General features: G+C 46.4%; 1 protein-coding gene and 1 pseudogene across 1 annotated transcript; one reads left to right on the forward strand and one right to left on the reverse strand.

The window, feature by feature from the left end:
• Positions 1 to 6,379: 6,379 nt before the first annotated feature.
• LOC123135696 (uncharacterized) lies at positions 6,380 to 12,768 on the reverse strand. Its single transcript, XM_044554874.1, has 15 exons — positions 12,535 to 12,768; positions 12,169 to 12,426; positions 11,228 to 11,402; positions 11,029 to 11,090; positions 10,827 to 10,924; positions 10,683 to 10,751; positions 10,469 to 10,566; positions 10,286 to 10,344; positions 10,074 to 10,208; positions 9,751 to 9,989; positions 9,500 to 9,659; positions 8,520 to 8,642; positions 8,378 to 8,437; positions 8,200 to 8,292; positions 6,380 to 8,120 (listed from the first exon to the last, which is right to left on the reverse strand). The coding sequence occupies exons 1-15, from the start codon at positions 12,742 to 12,744 to the stop codon at positions 7,497 to 7,499; spliced, it is 2,463 nt and encodes an 820-aa protein (XP_044410809.1). The 5' UTR covers positions 12,745 to 12,768; the 3' UTR covers positions 6,380 to 7,496.
• A 1,714-nt stretch (positions 12,769 to 14,482) lies between these two features.
• Positions 14,483 to 16,929, forward strand: LOC123135697 (putative serpin-Z12; annotated as a pseudogene).
• Positions 16,930 to 21,523: the final 4,594 nt, after the last annotated feature.

Raw genomic sequence — 21,523 nt, forward strand, 5'->3', positions numbered from 1 at the left:
TAACCTTCGCAAGGACCGGGCGTAGCCATACTTGGTTCAACTAAAGTTGGAGAGGCAGTCGCCCGCAAGCCATCTCTGTGCAAAGCACGTCGAGGGAACCGGTCTCGCGTAAGCGTACGCGTAAGGTTGGTCCGGGTCGTCTCGTCCAACAATGCCGCTGAACCAAAATATGACATGCTGGTAGGCAGTATGACTTGTATCGTCCACAACTCACTTGTGTTCTACTCGTGCATATAACATCAACATCATTAACCTAGGCTCTGATACCACTGTTGGGTTTCGTAGTAATTTCAAAAAATTTCCTACGCGCACACAGGATCATGTGATGCATAGCAACGAGGGGAGAGTGTTGTCTACGTACCCAACGCAGACCGACTGCGGAAGCGATGACACGACGTAGAGGAAGTAGTCGTACGTCTTCACGATCCAACCGATCAAGCACCGAAACTACGGCACCTCCGAGTTCGAGCACACGTTCAGCCCGATGACGATCCCCGGACTCCGATCCAGCAAAGTGTCGGGGAAGAGTTTCGTCAGCACGACGGCGTGGTGACGATCTTGATGAACTACAGCAGCAGGGCTTCGCCTAAACTCCGCTACAGTATTATCGAGGTATATGGTGGCAGGGGGCACCGCACACGGCTAAGGAATAGATCACGTGGATCAACTTGTGTCTATGGGGTGCCCCCTGCCCCTGTATATAAAGGATGGAGGAGGAGGAGGCCGGCCAAGGCAAAGGTGCGGCCAGGATAGGGAGTCCTACTAGGACTCCAAGTCCTAGTAGGAGTCCACCAAGAGGGGAGGAAGGGAGAAGGAATAGGAGGAGAAGGAGAGGTGGCCGGCCCCTTTTTCCCTAGTCCAAATCGGACTAGAGGGGAGGGGGGGCGCAGCCTTTTTCTCCTCTTCCCACTAAAGCCCATCAAGGCCCAATACTCTTCCCCGTATTCCCGTAACCCCCGGTACTCCGGAAAATACCCGAATCATTCGGAACCTTTCCGAACTCCGAATATAGTCGTCCAATATATCGATCTTTACGTCTCGACCATTTCGAGACTCCTCGTCATGTCCCCGATCTCATCCGGGACTCCGAACTCCTTCGGTACATCAAAACTCATAAACTCATAATATAACTGTCATCGAAACCTTAAGCGTGCGGACCCTACGGGTTCGAGAACAATGTAGACATGACCAAGACACGTTTCCGGTCAATAACCAATAGCGGGACCTGGATGCCCATATTGGCTCCTACATATTCTACGAAGATCTTTATCGGTCAGACCGCATAACGACATACGTTGTTCCCTTTGTCATCGGTATGTTACTTGCCCGAGATTTGATCGTCGGTATCCAATACCTAGTTCAATCTCGTTACCGGCAAGTCTCTTTACTCGTTCCGTAATACATCATCTCACAACTAACATATTAGTTGCAGTGCTTGCAAGGCTTATGTGATGTGCATTACCGAGAGGGCCCAGAGATACCTCTCCGACAATCGGAGTGACAAATCCTAATCTCGAAATACGCCAACCCAACATCTACCTTTGGAGACACCTGTAATGCTCCTTTATAATCACCCAGTTACGTTGTGACGTTTGGTAGCACCCAAAGTGTTCCTCCGGCAAACGGGAGTTGCATAATCTCATAGTCATAGGAACATGTATAAGTCATGAAGAAAGCAATAGCAACATACTAAACGATCAGGTGCTAAGCTAATGGAATGGGTCATGTCAATCAGATCATTCAACTAATGATGTGACCTCGTTAATCAAATAACAACTCATTGTTCATGGTCAGGAAACATAACCATCTTTGATTAACGAGCTAGTCAAGTAGAGGCATACTAGTGACACTCTGTTTGTCTATGTATTCACACATGTATTATGTTTCCGGTTAATACAATTCTAGCATGAATAATAAACATTTATCATGATATAAGGAAATAAATAATAACTTTATTATTGCCTCTAGGGCATATTTCCTTCAGTATGCACTAGGAATTCGTGTGGAATTTTTCTCCTTCGATGCTTTCAATATTGGGATGGTGACAAATGGACAGGCTTATTTTCACAGGTACGCAAGTCATGTTTGGACTACGATGTACAATGAACGCTGTGCTAACACCACTTTTTTTCCAGAGGTCAATTGATGATCCGAGAGAGTTAATGATTGCGCAACTTATATTTTCAGAAAGAAACAAGCTTGATGAAGTGAAAAACAAAGTTATTTGGATATCAAAGAAGAAGAAATAGATGCGGCACGGAGGAGTTTTGCATGTGATTGGGTGGTACTGCAGGACTATATTTTCCAAACGCTTTGCGCACTTGCTTATTAATTTTATGTAATAGACATATTTATTGATTTTGCCACTATTTTGTTCCGAAAAGATTATACACATAATTACGTTTTTTATGTCCACATGATATTCTGTTTCATAAATATTATATAATCAGTCTTTCATTGTTTATATTATGAATTCTGCATGTATTTACTACAGTCCCGTCTGCTGTCAAATATATTAAAATAAGAGAAGTACTCTGCGAATTGTTGTCGAAAAAATAAGAAAAAAAATGCCCGCCCGTCTCCACGGCGTGTCTTAGTAAGCCCGTCGTTATCAAGCCCACGCGGCGACTACAACAGACGTTTCGGAGCACGCCGTGGAAACTAGGCCCAACAGGGCAGAATCGACGCGGTACATCGACGGGGTAATAGACTAGAGGAGTTCAATGTGCCGACGGGAGCTGAGTATATAAGGTGGTCGCCGTCCCCTTCGGCTGGCGAGGTGGGACTAAACTTGCGTCGGCCGCGGGGCGACGTGGACACAGCCACATGCGACGTGGGCCGGCCCAAAAAGGCAATGGACGGCGCGGACTTCTCGACGGCTCGACGCGCCGTGGGCGGGTCCAGTTACCCCCGCTGAGACGACGCGCCAGGCAAACTAACTAGTTTAGTCCCACCTCGCCGGCCGAAGGCGACGACGACCAGTTTATATACAGAGCTCCCGTCGGCACATTGAACTCCTCTGGTCTATTACCCCGTCGGGGCCTGGTTTCCACGGCGTGCTCCGAAACGCCTGTTGTAGTCGCCCCGTGGGCTTGATAACGACAGGCTTACTAAGACACGCCGTGGAGATGGGCGGGCATTTTTTTTCTTTTTTTCGACAACAATTCGCATAGTACTTCTCTTATTTTAATATATTTGACAGCCGACGGGACTGTAGTAAATACATGCAGAATTCATAATATAAACAATGAATAGTGAATATTTATATCAACAACAATGATGTATCAACATAACAATTCTCACCACAGTAATTTTATTGAAGTGGACAGAAAATAACAAGTCTCAAATGACAACGGTCTGTAGGCAATAATCTTGTTTCACACATATAAAATACTCAACACGAACATAAGTTTTTTATGTAAACACTAGTAGAAAAACACCTAATAGTCCCGGTTCGTGAGGGCCTTTAGTCCCGGTTCATGAACCGGGACTAATGGGCCGTTACTAATACCTCCACCCATTAGTCCCGGTTCAAACTAGAACCGGGACTAATGTGCCTCCACGTGGCTCTGTGCGCCGAGCCCAGTCAAGGGGCCTTTGGTCCCGGTTGGTGGCACCTTTAGTCCCGGTTGGTGCCACCAACCGGGACCAAAGGCCTCTTTTCAGCAGCCCAAAGGGCGGGAAACGAAGACCTTTGGTCTCGGTTGGTGGCTCCAACCTGGACTAAAGGGGGGGCATTGGTACCGGTTGGTGCCACGAACCGGTACCAATGCACTCCTTTAGTTCCGGTTGGTGCCACCAACCGGGACTAAGGACCATGTGTTGCCCGCGTTGCAGCACGAAAGTTTAGTCCCACCTCGCTAGCTGAGGAAGCTCGAGAGTGGTTTATAAGCCCCAGTCCCGCTGCCCTCTCGAGCTCCTCTCAAATGCAGGCTTATGGGCCTAAACGCACTCTATGTGCATGTGGGCCTATTGGGCCTATTGCGGCCCTGAATCCTGGCCCATTGCTGGGTTTCTAGTCATATTCAGGCCATGGTAGCCTTTTAGGTGGCACTTTTTTTATTTTATTTATTTTATTTTGATTCTTCATGTAGCTGTTTTTTTAGTCCCACCTCGCCAAGCGAGAGGCACTCGCAACTGTTTATAAGCCCTGAGTGCAGAGACGATGATGAAGAGGCTCAATGCTCCTGCACGTTGGTTAGCTTCAAGCCTTGAGGAATACGCTAGACTGCATAGAGCTATGTGCAGTGCAGTTGACACTATTCCGAAAGGCTTGAAGCAAATTAACAAGCATTGCGCCTTTTTTTTATTTTTAATGACTTATTACAACTGAGAAATAAAAAGAAAAAATAAATATAGCTGAAAAGAAAAAAACTATATAGAAAACTACTCAGAAATGAATTGAAGCAAAAAATAGTTGTGATTAACTGTACTAAAAAAGGAGCATAGATGCTTATTTTTAGTGACTTATTACAACTCAGAAATAAAAAGAAAAGAAAATAGTTGTGATTAACTTTACTAAAATATGAGCATAGATGCTTATTTTTAATGACTTATTACAACTCAGAAATAAAAAAAAATATAGCAGAAAAGAAAAAAATTATATAAAAAGATACTCAGAAATGAATTGAAGCAAAAATAGTTTTAATTAACTGTACTAAAAAAGGAGCATAGATGCTTATTTTTAATGACTTATTACAACTCAGAAATAAAAAGAAAAAAATAAATATAGCAGAAAAGAAAAAAACTATAATAAAAGATACTCAGAAATGAATTGAAGCAAAAAATAGTTGTGATTAACTGTACTAAAAAGGAGCATAGATGCTTATTTTAAATGACTTATTACAACTCAGAAATAAAAAAAAAGAAAAAATAGTTGTGATTAACTTTACTAAAATATGAGCATAGTGCTTATTTTTAATGACTTATTATAATTCAAAAATAAATAGAAGAAAAAATAGTTATGATTAACTTTACTAAAAAAATGAGCATAGATGCTTATTTTTAATGACTTATTACAACTCGGAAATAAAAAGAAAAAATAAATATAGCAGAAAAGAAAAAAACTATATAAAAAGCTACTCAGAAATGAGCATAGATGCGCTTATAGAGGAAATTCAAATTAAATTCATAACAAATTTCAAGAGAAATTCGTATGAATTTAGCCTAAATTCCCTATATAAGGGCATCTATTTTCATTTTCAGATGAGCTCAATAAGGCAGAGAGGGAGGGGCTTATAAACCGGTCTGATTCCCCTCCGGTTGGCGAGGTGGGACTAAACTTTGGCCGCAACGAGGACCAACCCTTTAGTACCGGTTGGTGGAATGGACCGGGACTAATGGTCGTCCTTTGGTCCCGGTTCAGCCCACCAACCGGGACCAATGGTGGTGGGCCAGGAGCGAGGGCCATTGGTCCCGGTTCGTCCCACCAACCGGGACCAATAGGTCCAGACGAACCGGGACCAATGGCCCACGTGGCCCGGACGGCCGCTGGGGCTCACGAACCGGGTCCAATTCCCCCATTGGTCCTGGTTCTAGATTGAACCGGGACTAATGGGCTGGACCGGCCTGGACCATTGGCCCCTTTTCTACTAGTCAAATGGAAGAGGTAAAACACTTGCATCGTCTTCACTTGAGTCTTCAAGCCCAGTTGCTGCATAGAATAAAATAAAAATTGTGAGAATCAATGTACGGTACATGAATCAACGAAACTAACATAAACAAAGCAAAAAGACGTACAGTTACATATAAATGGAAGCAGTAAAACAGATGCACCGTTCTCACTTCTGTCTTCAAGCCCAGTTGCTGCATACAAAAAACTATGAGAATCAATGCACCGTAAATGAAACAACAAAACTAACATAAACAAATGATAGACATACTCTTCATTTTTGGTGCATGTGCTCCTGTTATGACCTGAGCCGCTGCATATGCTACATTTTCATTCAGATTTCTCGTCAAATGCTTTAGGCCTTTAATTTTTTGTCACATCTGGTCCACCCTTATCGCAACCTCTACTGTTCTTCTTAGGTGCGCCCTTGGTGGAAACCTTTACTGGATCAGGAACCAAAATATGATCTCGGTTAGGCTCAAATGGATTATTGTTCACGAAGCTTTGCTGAATATCATCTTCATTTCCATGAATGTCCTTATTCACTATAATATCATCCAGAGCTGCCATCAACTTGTCGAATAAGAAGGGATTACTGCGTGCGACATGACATGCTTCTGAAGATTTGATGGTCAACTCACTATATCTAGCTCTGTCCTCACCACTCGACCAACCCCACGCAAACAAATCGCTAGTGCGCTTCACGGGCAGTCCAGCTCGTGCTTTTTTTGAGAATCTTCGCAGGACACAACACTTGGGTATCACATGTAAGTTAAGTGCATTCAAAACATGAATAATATGCTTGCAAGGAAGCCCTTTGCGAGTCATACTTCGGCAACTGCACTTTATAGTTTCTGCCGAGTTACCTGGCGTATAGTCCACATTAAATCTGTGATCCCTGTTATTCTTCCACGCAACCACAAATCTCTGACTATCGGTCCCTGTCAGTCTATCAATTACCTCAAGCTCCTGTACCTTCTTCATATCTTGTTGCAACATATAAAAGTTTGCCTGCGTGAATGCTTTCGCAGCATACGACTCAATGGCCTGACACTCAGTCACTGTTACTGGAAGAGTCTGTGAGGCCGTGTAGTCATCATAAGCTTCATCTCACGGAGGTGAACAATACAATTCTCGTAGTGTACAATCATGTCAACGATCGTCATACCATAGTCAAGATGAAGGTGCAGGCTGGAGTTCAGACTCTCACTCCTCTGATTACTGCGCATACCAAGAAAAAACCCACCAGACAAATATGATGCAGCCCAAAGCGTCCTCTTCCTATACATCCTATGGAGCCATGTTTTTGTTTTCTCCGTCTGTCATTTGCGCACAAACGCGGCCCATCTCTCCTCAAAAACCTTATGTGTAGTGGCATAGTACAATAATGCCCTAAACTCCTTCAATGACTTGTGGTTGAGGTGTTTCTGCATATTCTTTTCAATATGCCATGAACATAGACGATGCCACACGTCAGAAAGCACCTTCCTGATAGCCCTTATCATCGCTGCATCTCCATCTGTAATTACAGATTTGGGCCTCTTCTGACAGTTAGCTTTCAAGAACGTGTTAAGCAACCAAACATATGTAGCCTCAGTCTCGTCTGAAACAATGGCGCAGGCGAATACCGTAGTGCAACGGTGGTTGTTCAGACCCACAAAAGGGATGAACGGTATTCCATACCTGTTCATCTTGTATGTGCTATCGAACACAACAACATCACCATAGTCTTGATAATCCCGACGTGACTGCGAATCACACAAGAAGAGGTTTTGGAGCCTGCCTTCAGCGTCAACCGTGTGCTCAAAGAAGAAGTCTGGATCTCTGTCCTTTCTGGTCAACATGATTCCTACGGCAGTATCAGCATCACCTTGTGCAAGCAATTTCATCTTCTCCCTATAGCACATGTTATACAGCTTTGTCCTCTGAAATGGTGACTTTGCATACGACCCATACGTGCTAAGATGTTGTCAAAAATGATATGTTTTCTTATCCCAGCTCCAGCCATAGCTAAGATCTCAGCTCTCTCAAATGCTTTGATCTGATTATGAGATCGGAGGAAAGGGACTTCGTCCGGTCGTGCAAGAGTGTGGCTGTGATCATCGGAGAAACTGCTGACATACCAAAGATTGAGCTTTTTATCAAGCTTAACTGTCAAATGGGCTTCGCATAAGAATCGACTCTCCGGTCTAAGCCTGCGGGTCCAGCCTTCCATGGTATAGAACTTGGCCTGTCGTTTTCCTGCGGCGGAACAGAGATACCTCCTCAAGCGCGGAGTCCTTGCGCGATCCTTCGAAAATTTTAGCGAGTCCTTCCTGATGCTGAACCCACGTTCTCTCGCGTGCTTGTTGTAGAACGTGTACACCTCGTCTAATGACCTGAATGTCTTTACCATCACTGCCCAATGCCTATCAAGTGACTCTTGCTGATATTCATCATAACACATGTCAAGGTCAAACTGATCATCATCGCTGTGCTCATCATTCCCGCTAGGACCATCAACACCTCCCTGCAAAATATGACATATAACCTTGCATGTCAATCTGTTCTTGTATTGTTAATAACCATAAATAATGTAAAGAACTTACTTGGCTACCGCTCCCACTACGAGATGCATCGACCTCGCTCTCGGCATTGTCATCATCTATATTATTACGCTCATTGTCACCTTTAGCATTTATCTGTGCACATGTAAAGTAACATAAGTGGTCATACAATTTTAATGTCAATCATTTCTCTACAATTTTTTCAACATATCTGGCTCACACTATCTGCATAAAATTGTTCATCTATATCATATTCCTCATCGTCATCATTGCCATGTAGCTGTACAAATTTAAAAGGACATGTAAGTGTCAAATAACTAGTTTGTATTCAATATGTTTTGGTCAACATTGAAGGCACTTACATTACCACTGTACGATTCATCCTGACTCATATAGTTGTCTCCGGGAGGTTGGTTCGCATTCAATGATGAGGATCCATTATCGCTACCGGAATCATCACTGGCGTATCCGGTTACTTGCTCCATCTATGCACATACAAATAAGGTGTGAGATCAATGCCAACATTCCACAAAACATCATCGCGAATACAGTAAATTCGTCAACAGTGACATGACTATGTGGCATGCATACAAATTTGAACATACAAAATCATTATGAGGTCATTAAGAGGTCACTACTCTCCTCTCTTATTTAGCTAAGTAGGGAATCATTTTGCATAAAAAAATGCACAAAAATGCAATGGACAAATCAAAAAGAACAAAAAGAGCCATCCTAACCTACTGTGCGCCGTTGAGGGGTCCTGGCCTGGGGTCGACGCCGATGCGTTGCTGCCACCCACGTCGTGGAGGGCGCGTACCAGGACAGGACGTTCACGGGAGCGCTGGGCGTTTCACCGGCGACACGGCGTGTGGGTGACTACGGACGCCGTCGGTGCTCGTGACTAGACGGGCACGTCGGGGTCGACGTTGTGACGGCGGTGGACCACGGCGGCATTGATGCCGCTAGGGTTTCCTAGGCGGGGATGGGGTGTCGGTTTCAGGCGACACCGGTGACACGGCGCGTGGGTGACTACGGACGCCGCCCGACGTCATGACGGCGGTGGACCACGGCGGTTTTGATGCCGCTAGGGTTTTGTACGCGGAGATGGGGTGTCGGGGTGGGGCGTAGTTTTTTTTTTTTCCTTTCCCGATCGCACTACCGAACCACACGCGTACGACGCGGGAGCACGGGGCGCGACGTACACGGGCGGCCGGCCCTACGACGGACGGCGGGTACACTAATACATAATTTAGTATGGACAATACTATCCCTTATACGTTTATTTGGGGAGGGGGGTTGTACCGAAGTCCTTCTCGGATACCAATGTGTGTGGTGAACTTACCTGCTTTGCATGCCATTCGCAGGCTGAGAACATGGGAGTTTGGCTCGCTGAGCTTGTTCGCCATGGACTGACAGATGCATCCAAGCAACCATCATCGGTGTCAATACCTGCCAGATGAAACTTTGCTTGGTCTTCCTCACTGCTCAAGGTAACTCCATCCCTGCATAAAAATAATATGTGTGGATCATACATATAATTCAAAAGATTAGGACTGCTTCCTTTCATGCATTGTTTTGTCACATGCCACTTACGATGTTGGAAGAAGTTTTGCTTTGGATATGCAAAACGAGGTATTGCCATTCTGGATTCCATGGCTTCTGCAAATGCGATCTTCTGAGGAACTGTGCCATCCACTGGCACTCTTATCGCTGCATGTACCGAGACCAACAACCATTCCACCATTGTTTGTCACGTCCACCGGATAGCCGGACTTTGAGCGACCCGATTGTTCATCTGGCTTTGAAGCCCTCTCACTATGAATATAACCAAACTGAAAAAAATACCCACAGGTTAGCTCGTTGTGCAGTATATGTTGCAGCAGGAATATCCGGACTCCAACTAATATTTAGTTCACCTCCATGTTGTTTCTGGTGTGGTGATTTATCTTCAGGAGAGTAGGGTGGGTAATTAGATTGAATGTGCGATCGTCGAGATGCCTCAAGTCCCCACCATACATGAGCGGTGATTTAGCCATTGACCAAAGTACCATCTGCAAAAATGTGGTCAAAGGTTTAAGACTTTGGGTTCCAACTTGGAAACAGAGATGAAGTTTCTTCAATTACAAACCTGTGTTGTTTGTTCGTCAAATGTAAGGCTAGTGGTTCTGTGAGGGCCCTGATTAGCGCCTGTATGAGAGAAAGATCAAACATTTTCGAGCGATTAGTCACACTGATGCACATTGAAAGTAGAACCGAGTCGTGCATTACAAAAAGAAATTAAGTAGCACAAAGTTATGGTTTGGATGATCACCTGCATCAGTAAGCCAGCCAAATGGAAGCATGTCTAAGTCTGGCCAAGACCTCCCTCGCAATCCGGGGGCGCCAATCTTATTCGCAGCAGCAAATGATCTACGTATTATATGATCCGGGGTGAAAAGAAGATAAAATAAACCAAATTTTACTAGAAATTACAAGTATAATATATCTAGAATTGTGTGATGAGTATCCGTTTAAATGGAATCTACCTGGCGACATCGAAATGTGGGCGAACATCTTTCCAGCTGTCCCAATCATCTCCTGTTACCCTGTACTCCCTCCGTCCGGAAATACTTGTCATCAAAATGAATAGAAGGGGATGTATCTAGAGTATTTCCGGACGGAGGGAGTACATGTCAACATGTTGTGTGATATTCTCAGCTAATGCTGGAGTGACAGCGGTTCCTGGGGAGATGGATAGGACGACTGGTCTCTCAAGCTCTTTCAGGATCTGCAAAACGCAATGTGAATTTCCCATGAATTGATCTCAACAGATTGCCAATTGTGATGTAGTAGCTAATTCTAGAATGGAGGGCTACATTAATTAATTCATACCTCTGAAACGGCCACGATCTCTTTCGGGCTATAATCCGTGCCAAAGATGCAATCTAGCTTTACTGCAAATAGAACAATTTGGTGCATCATGTTACCGTTGCTGAGATTTCAGTTTCTAGCGTCGCACATTGTACAGGACGACAATCCGCTTCTCAAAATCAGAATAATGTAGCTAAAAATAGTATGAAGTTGTGCTTACTGAAATCGACACCCCAATCGACATACTGCCGGTAGAGAGACCTTAGGAATGCTCGTCCGGCTCCCAAGTCGGTATTTACACTCATAAATCCTTTTGGCATCCACGCACATGTCCTGTGGGTGAGGCCTATGTCACGCGCCCTCCATTGTCGGCCATTCTCTACATAGGCTTTTCCCTGAATCAAAATTGCAAAAACACACACACTAAGATCTCTTTCTTTTATGGCTGTAACGAGGTAACTTACTCCGCTTAAGCTACTACTACTGTCGTGCCCCCGCAAAAAAAAAACTACTACTGTCATGATGAGAAATTTTAGGACGATGCCCGATCTTACTTTCTAAGAGGTAAGAAGACAATTTGATCCTAGCTGTTGATTAGACAAGGGTATATACTTGTCTACGGAAATATGGTTGGTATAACAAGATCATGTGCTGTTTGGAGATAATTAGATAGAAACTATTATTACATGACATAATTGGATAGTAATAACTATGGGAATAATAATTGGATAGTAATAATTACCGAACAATAATAATTGGATAGTAATAGTACTAAGTAAATATAATATTTTTGGGGGAGTAAATGTAATATTGAGCATGCTAAACATGTTTAGCACTAAACATCAAATCAACATAGGTTGTTGCATTGACATGGATGAGCGGGTGAGATCCATTGGATCTCCAACATTCGCTCTTTTATACTAGAATTAGAAAGAAATAGATACGAAAATATGCATATATTTCTGGACGTGAAAGATTGTACCAAAATATTACAAAATAGTAACTACAAAAAACTTCAAAATGAAGCAAAGTTCAGCTATTCCAGTGGGTAAGACCACGTGGAACATGTGGTAAGCAACCCACCAAACCTGAAGACAAAAAAAGCTATACTACTCCAGAAGTATAACAAAAGAAAAAAAGAATCAAGATGAAGACGAGTACCGTGCGGACGTCGAGGATGGGCGTGTTGGCGTTGACGGCCTGGGTGCTGATCCCGTTCATGAGGTGGATGCCGAACTTGAAGCCCATGGCATGGACCTTATCGGCGATCGGCCTGAACCCTCCGCCGCCTCGGCCCGACGGGAACCTCTGCGGGTCAGGGTACGGGCGCCCCCACTGGTCCATGCTGTCGAAGCCGTACGCGCCCACCCCCGAGCCGGCAGCGATCCTCCGGTACCACAGGAAGTCTATCACCGCGTACTGCGTGCGTGCGTGCAGCATCTCAAGTCATGTCGCATTGTCGCAGCAGCAGAGAAGAAATGCAGTATGATCGTATGAAACTATGGACCGGATTGTCTTGTCACCTACCTGGTATCCATGGGGAAGCAGCCTGTTGGCCATGATCCGCGCGTTGTCGAGGAACGCGGCCTCGTCGATGATCCACGAGAAGGAGTCGTACGAGTTCCAGCCCCTCGGCGGCACTGCGGTGAGCTGCTGCTGCCGGCGGCCATCTCCCGCAGAGCCGGCCGTCCAGATCAGGGACGTGAGGAGGAGGGCGACGCAGAGCATGCCCGCCATGCATGGAGATGAGGTGTGAGCGGCTTCAGCTGCGTGCTGTACTGCGAGCAGGGTCGGCCGCGGCAGGCAATTATAGCGAAGCGGTTGGGGCTGTGGAATGTGGTGGAGATCGGGTTCACATGAATGCATGCATGCGCAGGCAGGTTTGGAGGGATGCTGAGAAGCGGCCGAGTCCATTTGGAGTCCATCTGGCCGCTGACGCGTTGCCCAACGTGGATACGGCCGGTGGTCCTTGCCATGGCCATCGATCTCGTGATCGTATTATGCATCATCGTCATCGTCGCCAATTTTTTATTCGGCGCAATCTTTTCTAGTAATAGTGAAAATTATTACAAAATCCACTTCGAAAGATAATGAAAATTATTAGCAGGGTTTAATTGCATTCTAAGGTACGATCTATTTTTATTCGTCTCAATCTTTTGGATTACAAAAAGATTGTGGAATTTAATAGCAATCCATCTGGATGAGGCTCACGCGCAACATGGATACGACCGGTGGTGAGGATACTGTAGCATCCCCCCCCCCCCCCGACACACGCACACAAACAAAAAAGGAGGGTACTGTAGCATGGTGTGATAATTTTGACTTTTTTTAGAAAAGCATAGGCATTCACATACCAGTAGACTAAAAACCTGACAAAAATATCAGCTTTTTTATTCTATCTTCAGTTACCTCAAGTTTAGTTTGTTACCGTTGAGTTCTTTTTTGAGAGAGAGAGAGAGAGAGAGAGAGAGTCATTACGTCTGAACCTTGTTACACAAATCACCATCACTTAAGGTGTTCTAACACAAGACATGTGTTTTCCAAAAAAACACATAGGACAGGTAATTATGCCCTTGCAATCTTTAGAGAAAAATATATTAGAGGGAGGTGAGTTTCTTCAGTTTTTTCTCCCGTTACCAAGATGTAGAAGCCCTCCGTGATCGATTTTCCCGCTCCGGCAGGGTGCCGGAAAAGGCCTCCACATAGGATCTCACGAGAACAGGAACTTGCGGCGGCGGAAAAAGCATTTTGGGTGGCCCTTTGTTGGTTTCCCGATTTTAGAGAATTTATAGAGTCGGAATTAGGTCAAAAGGAGAAACGAGGGGCCCACGAGGCACTTGGGCGCGCATTTCTGGACTTCGTTTGGTACTGAATTCCTGGAAAACAAAAAATAAGAAAAAACCAGCAACTGACACTTGGCACTAAGTTAATAGGTTTGTCCGAAAAAATGATATGTAATTGCATATAAAAGATCCAAGATTGATAGTATAATAGATGAAACAATAAAAATTATAGATACGTTGGAGACGTATCATGGGAGTGCTCCGAGATTTGTGGAGAATGCTCTCCCGACATGGGAGTGCTCCGAGACTTGTGGAGAATGCTCTCCCGACATGGTTGACAAATATTCTGATGAAGCCCAAGAAAACTTGGAGCCTTAGTCGCCTACCTGTCATGCCAAATGTTGATGGGGAAACCCTCCATATCAGGTTTTAAGTAGACCCCCTTTTGTGATTCGGTCAGGGGCTAAACCTCTTTAAGAATCTATGAACTATTGAGCACAAAGACATGACTCGTGGGGGCATGTTTACTAAAATATGCCGTGTCGTGCCGACCAGCGTGCTGCACCCTCCAGCCCAAGCACGACCCAACTGCTATACGGGTCGGCACGACAGCATGCTAGGCATGCCATATCTGCTAGGCTAATGGCTTGCTAGGCTGTTTTTAGCCATATTTGGCCTGTTGGGTTGTTCTTTAGGCCATAGATAGGTAAATAAAAACTTCTCGAAAAACTTAATGGGCTGGAGGCCCGCGATGTGCCGGCCCGCGTGCCCAGCCTCCAGGCCCTGGCATGCCGCGTGCCTGGCACAGCCGTTTTGCCCCTGTCGTGCCGTGCCAGCCCAGCTCTCCCGGCCCGTTTAGCCAGCTTTGCAGGCTGGCTGGGCTCGAAGCCCAGTACGTTGTTCACCTAACCCTAACGCACACGCGAGAGCTCCCAGTTCCAGGGTAGGGACTCAGCTCCGCCGCCGGCACCATCTCCGGCGCTCAACCAATGTGATCCTATCCGAATCTTACCACGAACCCACGGCGATTCCGACGATGTCGCCCTTCGGGAAGGTCGTCCTCCTCTGCTTGGCCCTGTTCACCGCATGGCACCTCTGCTCGACCCTGTTCGCCGACGCGCCTCCTGCTCCTGGTGGCGACCCTGCGGAGGAGTCACCGGTAGCGAGCGACGCGGCCGGGAAAGCGTCCGGCCTGCCTCTCGCCAGGGAGGCCGGGGTCCGGGAGGCGGCCGGAACGGGGCGCAACTTCGTCGTCTCGCCGCTGTCCATCCACGCGGCGCTCGCGATGGTGGCCGCCGGCGCGCGAGGCGACACCCGCAGGGAGCTCCTGGGTTTCCTCGGGTCAGCGTCGCTCGACGAGCTGCACCGCTCGCCGGCGATCAAGCTTGTGGGCAAGGCTCAACGGCCTGACGCAGACGTCCTTCGCCTGCGGCGTGTGGGTCGACCAGAGGCTGGCGCTCAGGCCAGAGTTCACGGCCACCGGCGCGTCGCGGTACGCCGCCACGGCAGAATCCGTGGACTTCGTGTCAGGGGCCGAACTGGCGAGGCGGCGCGTGAACTCCTTCGTGGCGGACGCAACGAACCAGCGCATCCGTGACATCCTCCCTCCCGGCTCCGTCGACTCGTCCACGGCTGTCGTCCTCGCCAACGCGCTCTACTTCAAAGGGGCGTGGCGTCGACCGTTCGACGTCTTCACCGCGCCGTTCCACATCCCCGGCGGCACCACCGTGCGCGTGCCATCCATGACGACAGGCCGGTCACAATACATCGCTCTCTACCCGGGCTTCAGGGCCCTCAAGCTGCCCTACAGGAACGACGGCGACCATGTGCAGCGGCAAGCTGCTGCATTCTACATGCTTATCCTTCTCCCAGACAGCGGCACTCTAAGCATCACGGATCTCTACGACAAGGCGGTGTCGATGCCGGAGTTCTTAAGGAAGCACACGCCGGAAGAGGAAGTTCCGGTGGGGCAGTTCATGGTGCCCAAGTTCAAGTTCACGTCTGAATTTGAGGCGTCCCCGGACATGCAGAAGCTTGGTGTCACCAGGGCTTTCTCAGGCGGCGACTTCTCAGGCATGGTGGGCGCTGGGGATGGACGGCTCTCCATCGGCGCGGTCTACCATAAGGCCACCATCGAGGTGGACGAGCAAGGCACCGTGGCCGCTGCTACCACGGCCATAGTCATGATGTATGGTAGTGCGCGTCCAAGCAAACCACCGCGTCTGGTCGATTTTGTGGCAGATCGTCCGTTCTTATTTGCCGTGGTCGAGGAGAAGGCGAGCACAACATTGTTCCTCGGTCATGTGGTCAATCCTCTTGCTAACTGAGTAAAATGTGAAATCCTTTGGCTGTTGAATAGTAAATATTTGAACATTGGTCATCCTTGGAAGATTTGATCACTCCTGTCCTGGTAACAGAAATGTCCTAATTCGAGGAGTCAGGAGTGAGTGGGTTGGCAAATGCATAGCTTTAGGAAGAAATTTGATGTTCATCTGGTATGAGGAGGTGGGTGTGTTTTGGTTGCAAGAACAAGACTACTTGGTTTCGTTAATGAAATTGGGGAAAGGATAGCTTTCATTCAAAAAAAAAAGGACTGAGTGCTGATCTCCATTACAAAAAAGTAAGATTATTGCTTGCTTTGCCTAAGAACTTGAAACAATATCAACTGGGACATAAGTATGACTTTGCAAACTGGCAACAGTCTGTCTCTTGGTAGTAGCCAAAAAAAAATTGACAGCAAATTTTCTTGTCCCATTTAAATTCAGGAGGGTCTAGCTACATGATTCCTGTCCCATTTAAATTCAGGAGGGTCTAGTTACATGATTCTCAGACAGGATTTGACAAGGCAGCTAGGCAGAGTATCTTCTTGCTCTGTGATCCGCAATTGGAACAAATCTCTGAGATCTTCACTCAGCAGTATCATTGTAGATCAATGAGGATCCAACATGAACGTAGAACTGTTCGGGCAACAAAATGGATGCTAATTAAAGAAACTAAATTTTGTTCTAGCCGGTGAACTGGAGTACTTTTGGACAGGTAAGTCGGCAAAATGAATCGATATCGTAAATGCAACCAAGGTACTTCAACGACATGTTTATGTTCTGTCACATCTTTGTTCTATTTTCTTCAACGACATCATCTGCTATTTAGATTCAGACTGTAAACAACATTTTTTACTTGCTCTTTTTGGCAATATGATCGGTACATCTTCTGCAAACTAGGTTCAGTTAATGGAATCCACAAAATGGATGATATTGGACAAATAAACTATGTACAGAGAATTCCATATAGGTTTTACATGAGGCTGGCAATTCAGAAAGAGAGCTCTATGGAAAGCTAAGTTCAGCTCATCTTTCGACAATTTCCAACATTTTTGAAGTAATTCTTTGATGATGTGGTCACTCGTGTCCTGTTAACCCAAACGATCACCATAAAAAGAGATTATTGATTGCTTGCCTAAGAGTTTGAAACATTATCCAAAAGAGCATGTCCTGGATCAATGCCAGGGCACAATTAGGAGGAATTTGCAAACTGCTAACTGAATCAGAGGTGAAGCCTTGTTTCGACTGTGTTCAGCCAGTCACTTAGCAGTAGCCGGTAAAAAAAATGATGCTTCCTTTGACAGCAAGATTTCCCTTTTCATTTAGGAGGGTTTCATGACCTCTGTGCGAAGTAGAAGAATATCCAGGTGAACGAAATTCAGTTTATATGTCCAGAGATCTTGCTCTGTCATTAGTACTGAGTTAATATATGAAAAGATCAGCACAAAATTAGCCAAGGTGGAGATCATTGTCATTGAACTGGGAGCAGGCCTGCTAACTGCTCAGACAGAGGCAATTGGAAATAAAATATCTGAGGTCTTCACTCTTCTGTACTACTACTGTATCTTTGTAGATAAATGAGGATCCCATAGCACAAAGGAGAACAGCTCTGGCCACTGCTGGGAACGAATAGGTCACTTCTAGTGACTCAAACAATCAAGCAATCAGCGATCAGCTCTCTCACACGGCAGCGTTCAGCATTATGCAGAGTCCAGGTATATTTTGAGAGCATGGCAATTCTAATTATTTACTTTTCTCCATATATGGAATGTCACCTCTGATTGAAAAAAAAAGAGTCTAGGAATATTTTGGTTCACATCAACACATGATACACCAAAAGAAGGCATGGTAATATGACAGTATCTCCATTAATAACAGCTATAAAATGCGGTAACATCGATAAAAGAGGAGATAACCAGGTATTAATATGCATTCGTAGAGATGCCAAGTAACATCTGTATACATGATATACAAGACTGCATGTGGTAAATATTTAGCTAGCCTGCAACTTTCTGCAGACATAAAAAACTAGTAGTTCCCTTTTTTTTCCTTCCATTTTATGTTTAAACCCAACAAAAAACAGTACCATGTCATTGTTGTGAATTCTGGTTCTCAGAATCACCCCCACCCCGCTCAAATTATTTACCACGGCACAGAACACTTCCTGTTGCGTCACATCTTCTTAAGTTTGGAATTAAGAAGGATGGCCGTTTGTTTGGATCACTGCACCAAAGATCGTCGAAGTCATTGGCAGTGAGGCAGGTGGCAGAAAAAAGAGAAAATGAAAATTGAGAAAAGCAGCATATTATTTGAAGAATGATTTGTCATCTTACTTGTCCCAACATGAAGATAGTATGCTAGCCACCAGTGGGTTGACCTCTTTGGGAATGCCTAGCCGTTTGCTCTGAAACCCAACTACTCCGACGACTTACATTGGATTCAGAACACTCCAAGGCGCACGCAGCGTTGCTAATTAATTCCCATAGGATCGCTCCAAAACTGTAGGCGTCGCACCTGATGCCAGCGTTCCATCTTTCTATTTTTAGTTGGAGCATTCAATCTTCTATCAGCGCAAAAGATGCCATCCACTCCGACTGTAGGCCAACCGAAAATACAGTCACGACAGGCTATTCACAAAAGATGCACACCAGCTGAACAAGGAAAATGTAAGAAGCAAAAAATCAGAAGATATGAACAAAAAATTGCAACCAAATTATTTTGAATTTCCGTGATTTTTTTATTTGTGTAGAAAAACTTTGAATATGGGATTATTTTCTAAATTCCAAATAAATTCTGAAAGCACGAACATTTTTTGAAAATGAAGAATTATCAAAATAGCAAAAACTTGGCATGGTACCTGGGAATGGTGATACAAGGCCCTAGAAAAAATTGTGTCCATTTGAACGATGTTGAAAAATAGTACTCCCTCCGTCCGGAAATACTTGTCATCAAAATGAATAAAAAGGGATGTATCTAGACATATGTTAGTTCTAGATACATCTTTTTTTATCCATTTTGATGACAAGTATTTTCGGACGGAGGGAGTACTTTGAGACAGAACCTTCGGCCCAACCCGATCTTTTTTCTATTTAATTTCGTGAACATTTTCTTAAAGTCACAAACTTTTTTTTTGAAATTCATGAACGTTTCTCCATATCCCGGTACTCTTTTCAACTTTTACAAAGTTTTATAAAGCCCGTATATTTTTTAATTCATAAACATTCTTTTCCAAAATTGATGAACTTTTTTCAAATTGGCAAATGTTTGGGCGGCCGACGGGAGCGATGCCTTCGCCCGGTTAGGCAAGGCCTGAGCGTATTATTTTTCTATTCTATAATTTCATTTTTTTTCTTTTTTTAAAATTTTTCTCTTTTTGAACTTTGTTATACATTTTAGAACCTGTTTTGAAATTTGAAATATTTTTCAATTGCCAAAAATGTTAAGTTTTAAAATATTTTTTACAAAATTATAAAAATGTTTTGGAATTTCAAAACATTCACATTCAGTCCCCCCCCCCCCCTACCCCAAACACTCAAATTGGATTCATCTCAATGCTCTCCCATGTCATTCTTGATAGCTGGTTTGCAATGACTAGACATAGCTCTAGGATGATCTGTATATGTGCCCAAGCCTGGATTCGATAAAGCTTCACCGAGTCCGGCCTATCGCTGCCATCATAGTCTTCAATAAGGAGAACCCTGTTTCGCTCGCCAAGGAAGAACACATGGATCATGAACAAGTTTCCGTTCACCTAGTGTATCTCTGGCTCAGACGCAAGCCTCCATGTGAATTTCATCGTGTCCTTCAAAGCAGGGGCGTAGGCACCCAAGCTGCCTAGGGCGTGGCCTGGGTCGTAGAGAGTCAACACTTCGTTGACAATAGCAAACAGTACCACATTATAGCTACAGTGTTCACTGTACCAACAAGGATGGCTTGGGTTGTGGGGAAATCCTAGCTACGTCACTGGTTGAAGGTTGTTGCGCCCACGCAGCCCCCGCGTCGTCCGCTCGGGCGACTCGGGAGGCGTCTAGGGTTTCCGCCCAGCGCCGCCACCCCTCACCCCCTTCCCCCTCGTCGCCACCCGAGGTGGCCGCCGGCAAGCCTTCGCGGTCGCCGGTGACGGTGGCGGCGAGGCCCTGCTCGCTTCGTTTCTGGCGGAGGACTCCGGATCTGGGGCGGCGGCCCTTGGCATGGCGGCGGCGCCCTCCTGGCTGGCGGCGTCCGTGGGTGGTCCTAGCCGGCGTGCCCGACCACGCGGGTGGTGGGACGGCGGCAAGTGGTGGCTGCGGCGTGGGGATCCCCCTCCTCGCCAGATCTGAGGTTTGACTTCCCTCCCCTTCAGCTCCCTCATCCCCGCCGGATCCATCAGCTTTGGTCGCCGGAATGGTGTGGATGGGTGCGCGGTGGTGCGGTTTTGGGACCGTGGGAAACCATTGGTCGGCTGGCCCGGCCCGGCGGCAGCGCCGCCCTCCCTCCTTGGAGGTGCAGCTGAGATCCCAACCCTATCCACCCCCGTTCCCCTCCCGGGTGAAAGCCCAAAATCCTTATTGGATTGGGCGGTGACGGCGCGCTGCGCATCGTGCCCTCCTTGGAGGCGCCGCCTGGGGAGTGTGCGTTCGGGTGTGGGGCGGCAAAGGTGGAGTTTTGGGCGGCTTTGGTTATCAGGTGGCTGTGGTTGGTCTGGCTCGCAGGGCAGTCTGTCCCCGCTCCCCTCAAGTGTGGTGCTCCTCGGCGGAGGCGTGTTTGGCTCAGCTCCGGCGGTACGGCGTCTGTGATCCGGCGGTAGGGGATAGGGTTCCTCTTCCCGACAGTAGCAGCCTGTCCCTGGCCGTGGACGCCCGGTGTTTCTCTTCAGCGGCCGACGACTCCTGCTCCTCGTCGTTCTGCGGCCTTCCTGACGTCCGTGCTGCTCATTCTTCAGTGGCTCCTCCCGGTGGCTTTCCCGCTGTTTTTCAGGTGTCCTAGGTTGCTTCGGTGTGTCAGATGAGGTGTGCTCATGTCCTAGGAGGTTGTGCTCTGTGACTATCCCAGGACTCGAGGTTGGCATCCCCCCTGCTCTAGGGTGAGCGTCTCTCATGTCCGTCGGCGGCGCCTTTCGATCCAAGGCGAGAGGGAAGGGTCCCTCTACGGCGAGAGCGATGGGAGATGCTTGGTTGCCTCCATCCTTGGACTCGGTCATGTCCACAACTACACTCTGTTTCTGCAGGTCCTCGTTGTGCTTACGCTGCTCGCAATTCTTGGCTCTTGTTTGCTGCGGTCGACGGCGTGTACTAGCTTGGGCTTCCTCTTCTTTTGTTTTGAGCTAGTATTCTGCGTTGAGTTGTAAGCTTCCTAGGGAGCTCCCTTGTATCGTTCGGCTGATGTACTTGTTGTTGTGTTGTAATTGCTGGCCGGTTGATGGCTTTGTTAATT

The sequence above is a fragment of the Triticum aestivum genome, chromosome 6B (genome assembly GCF_018294505.1).
Source record: "Triticum aestivum cultivar Chinese Spring chromosome 6B, IWGSC CS RefSeq v2.1, whole genome shotgun sequence".
NCBI lineage: Eukaryota > Viridiplantae > Streptophyta > Magnoliopsida > Poales > Poaceae > Triticum > Triticum aestivum.

Excerpts from the sequence above, each read along its gene's own strand:
- LOC123135696 (XM_044554874.1), bottom strand. The coding sequence starts at position 12,744 with ATGGCGGGCATGCTCTGCGTCGCCCTCCTCCTCACGTCCCTGATCTGG. Across the intron at positions 12,427-12,534 it reads TGCTTCCCCATGGATACCAG|TACGCGGTGATAGACTTCCT; the intron begins GTAGGTGACAAG and ends GCACGCACGCAG. Across the intron at positions 11,403-12,168 it reads CCATCCTCGACGTCCGCACG|GGAAAAGCCTATGTAGAGAA; the intron begins GTACTCGTCTTC and ends ATTTTGATTCAG.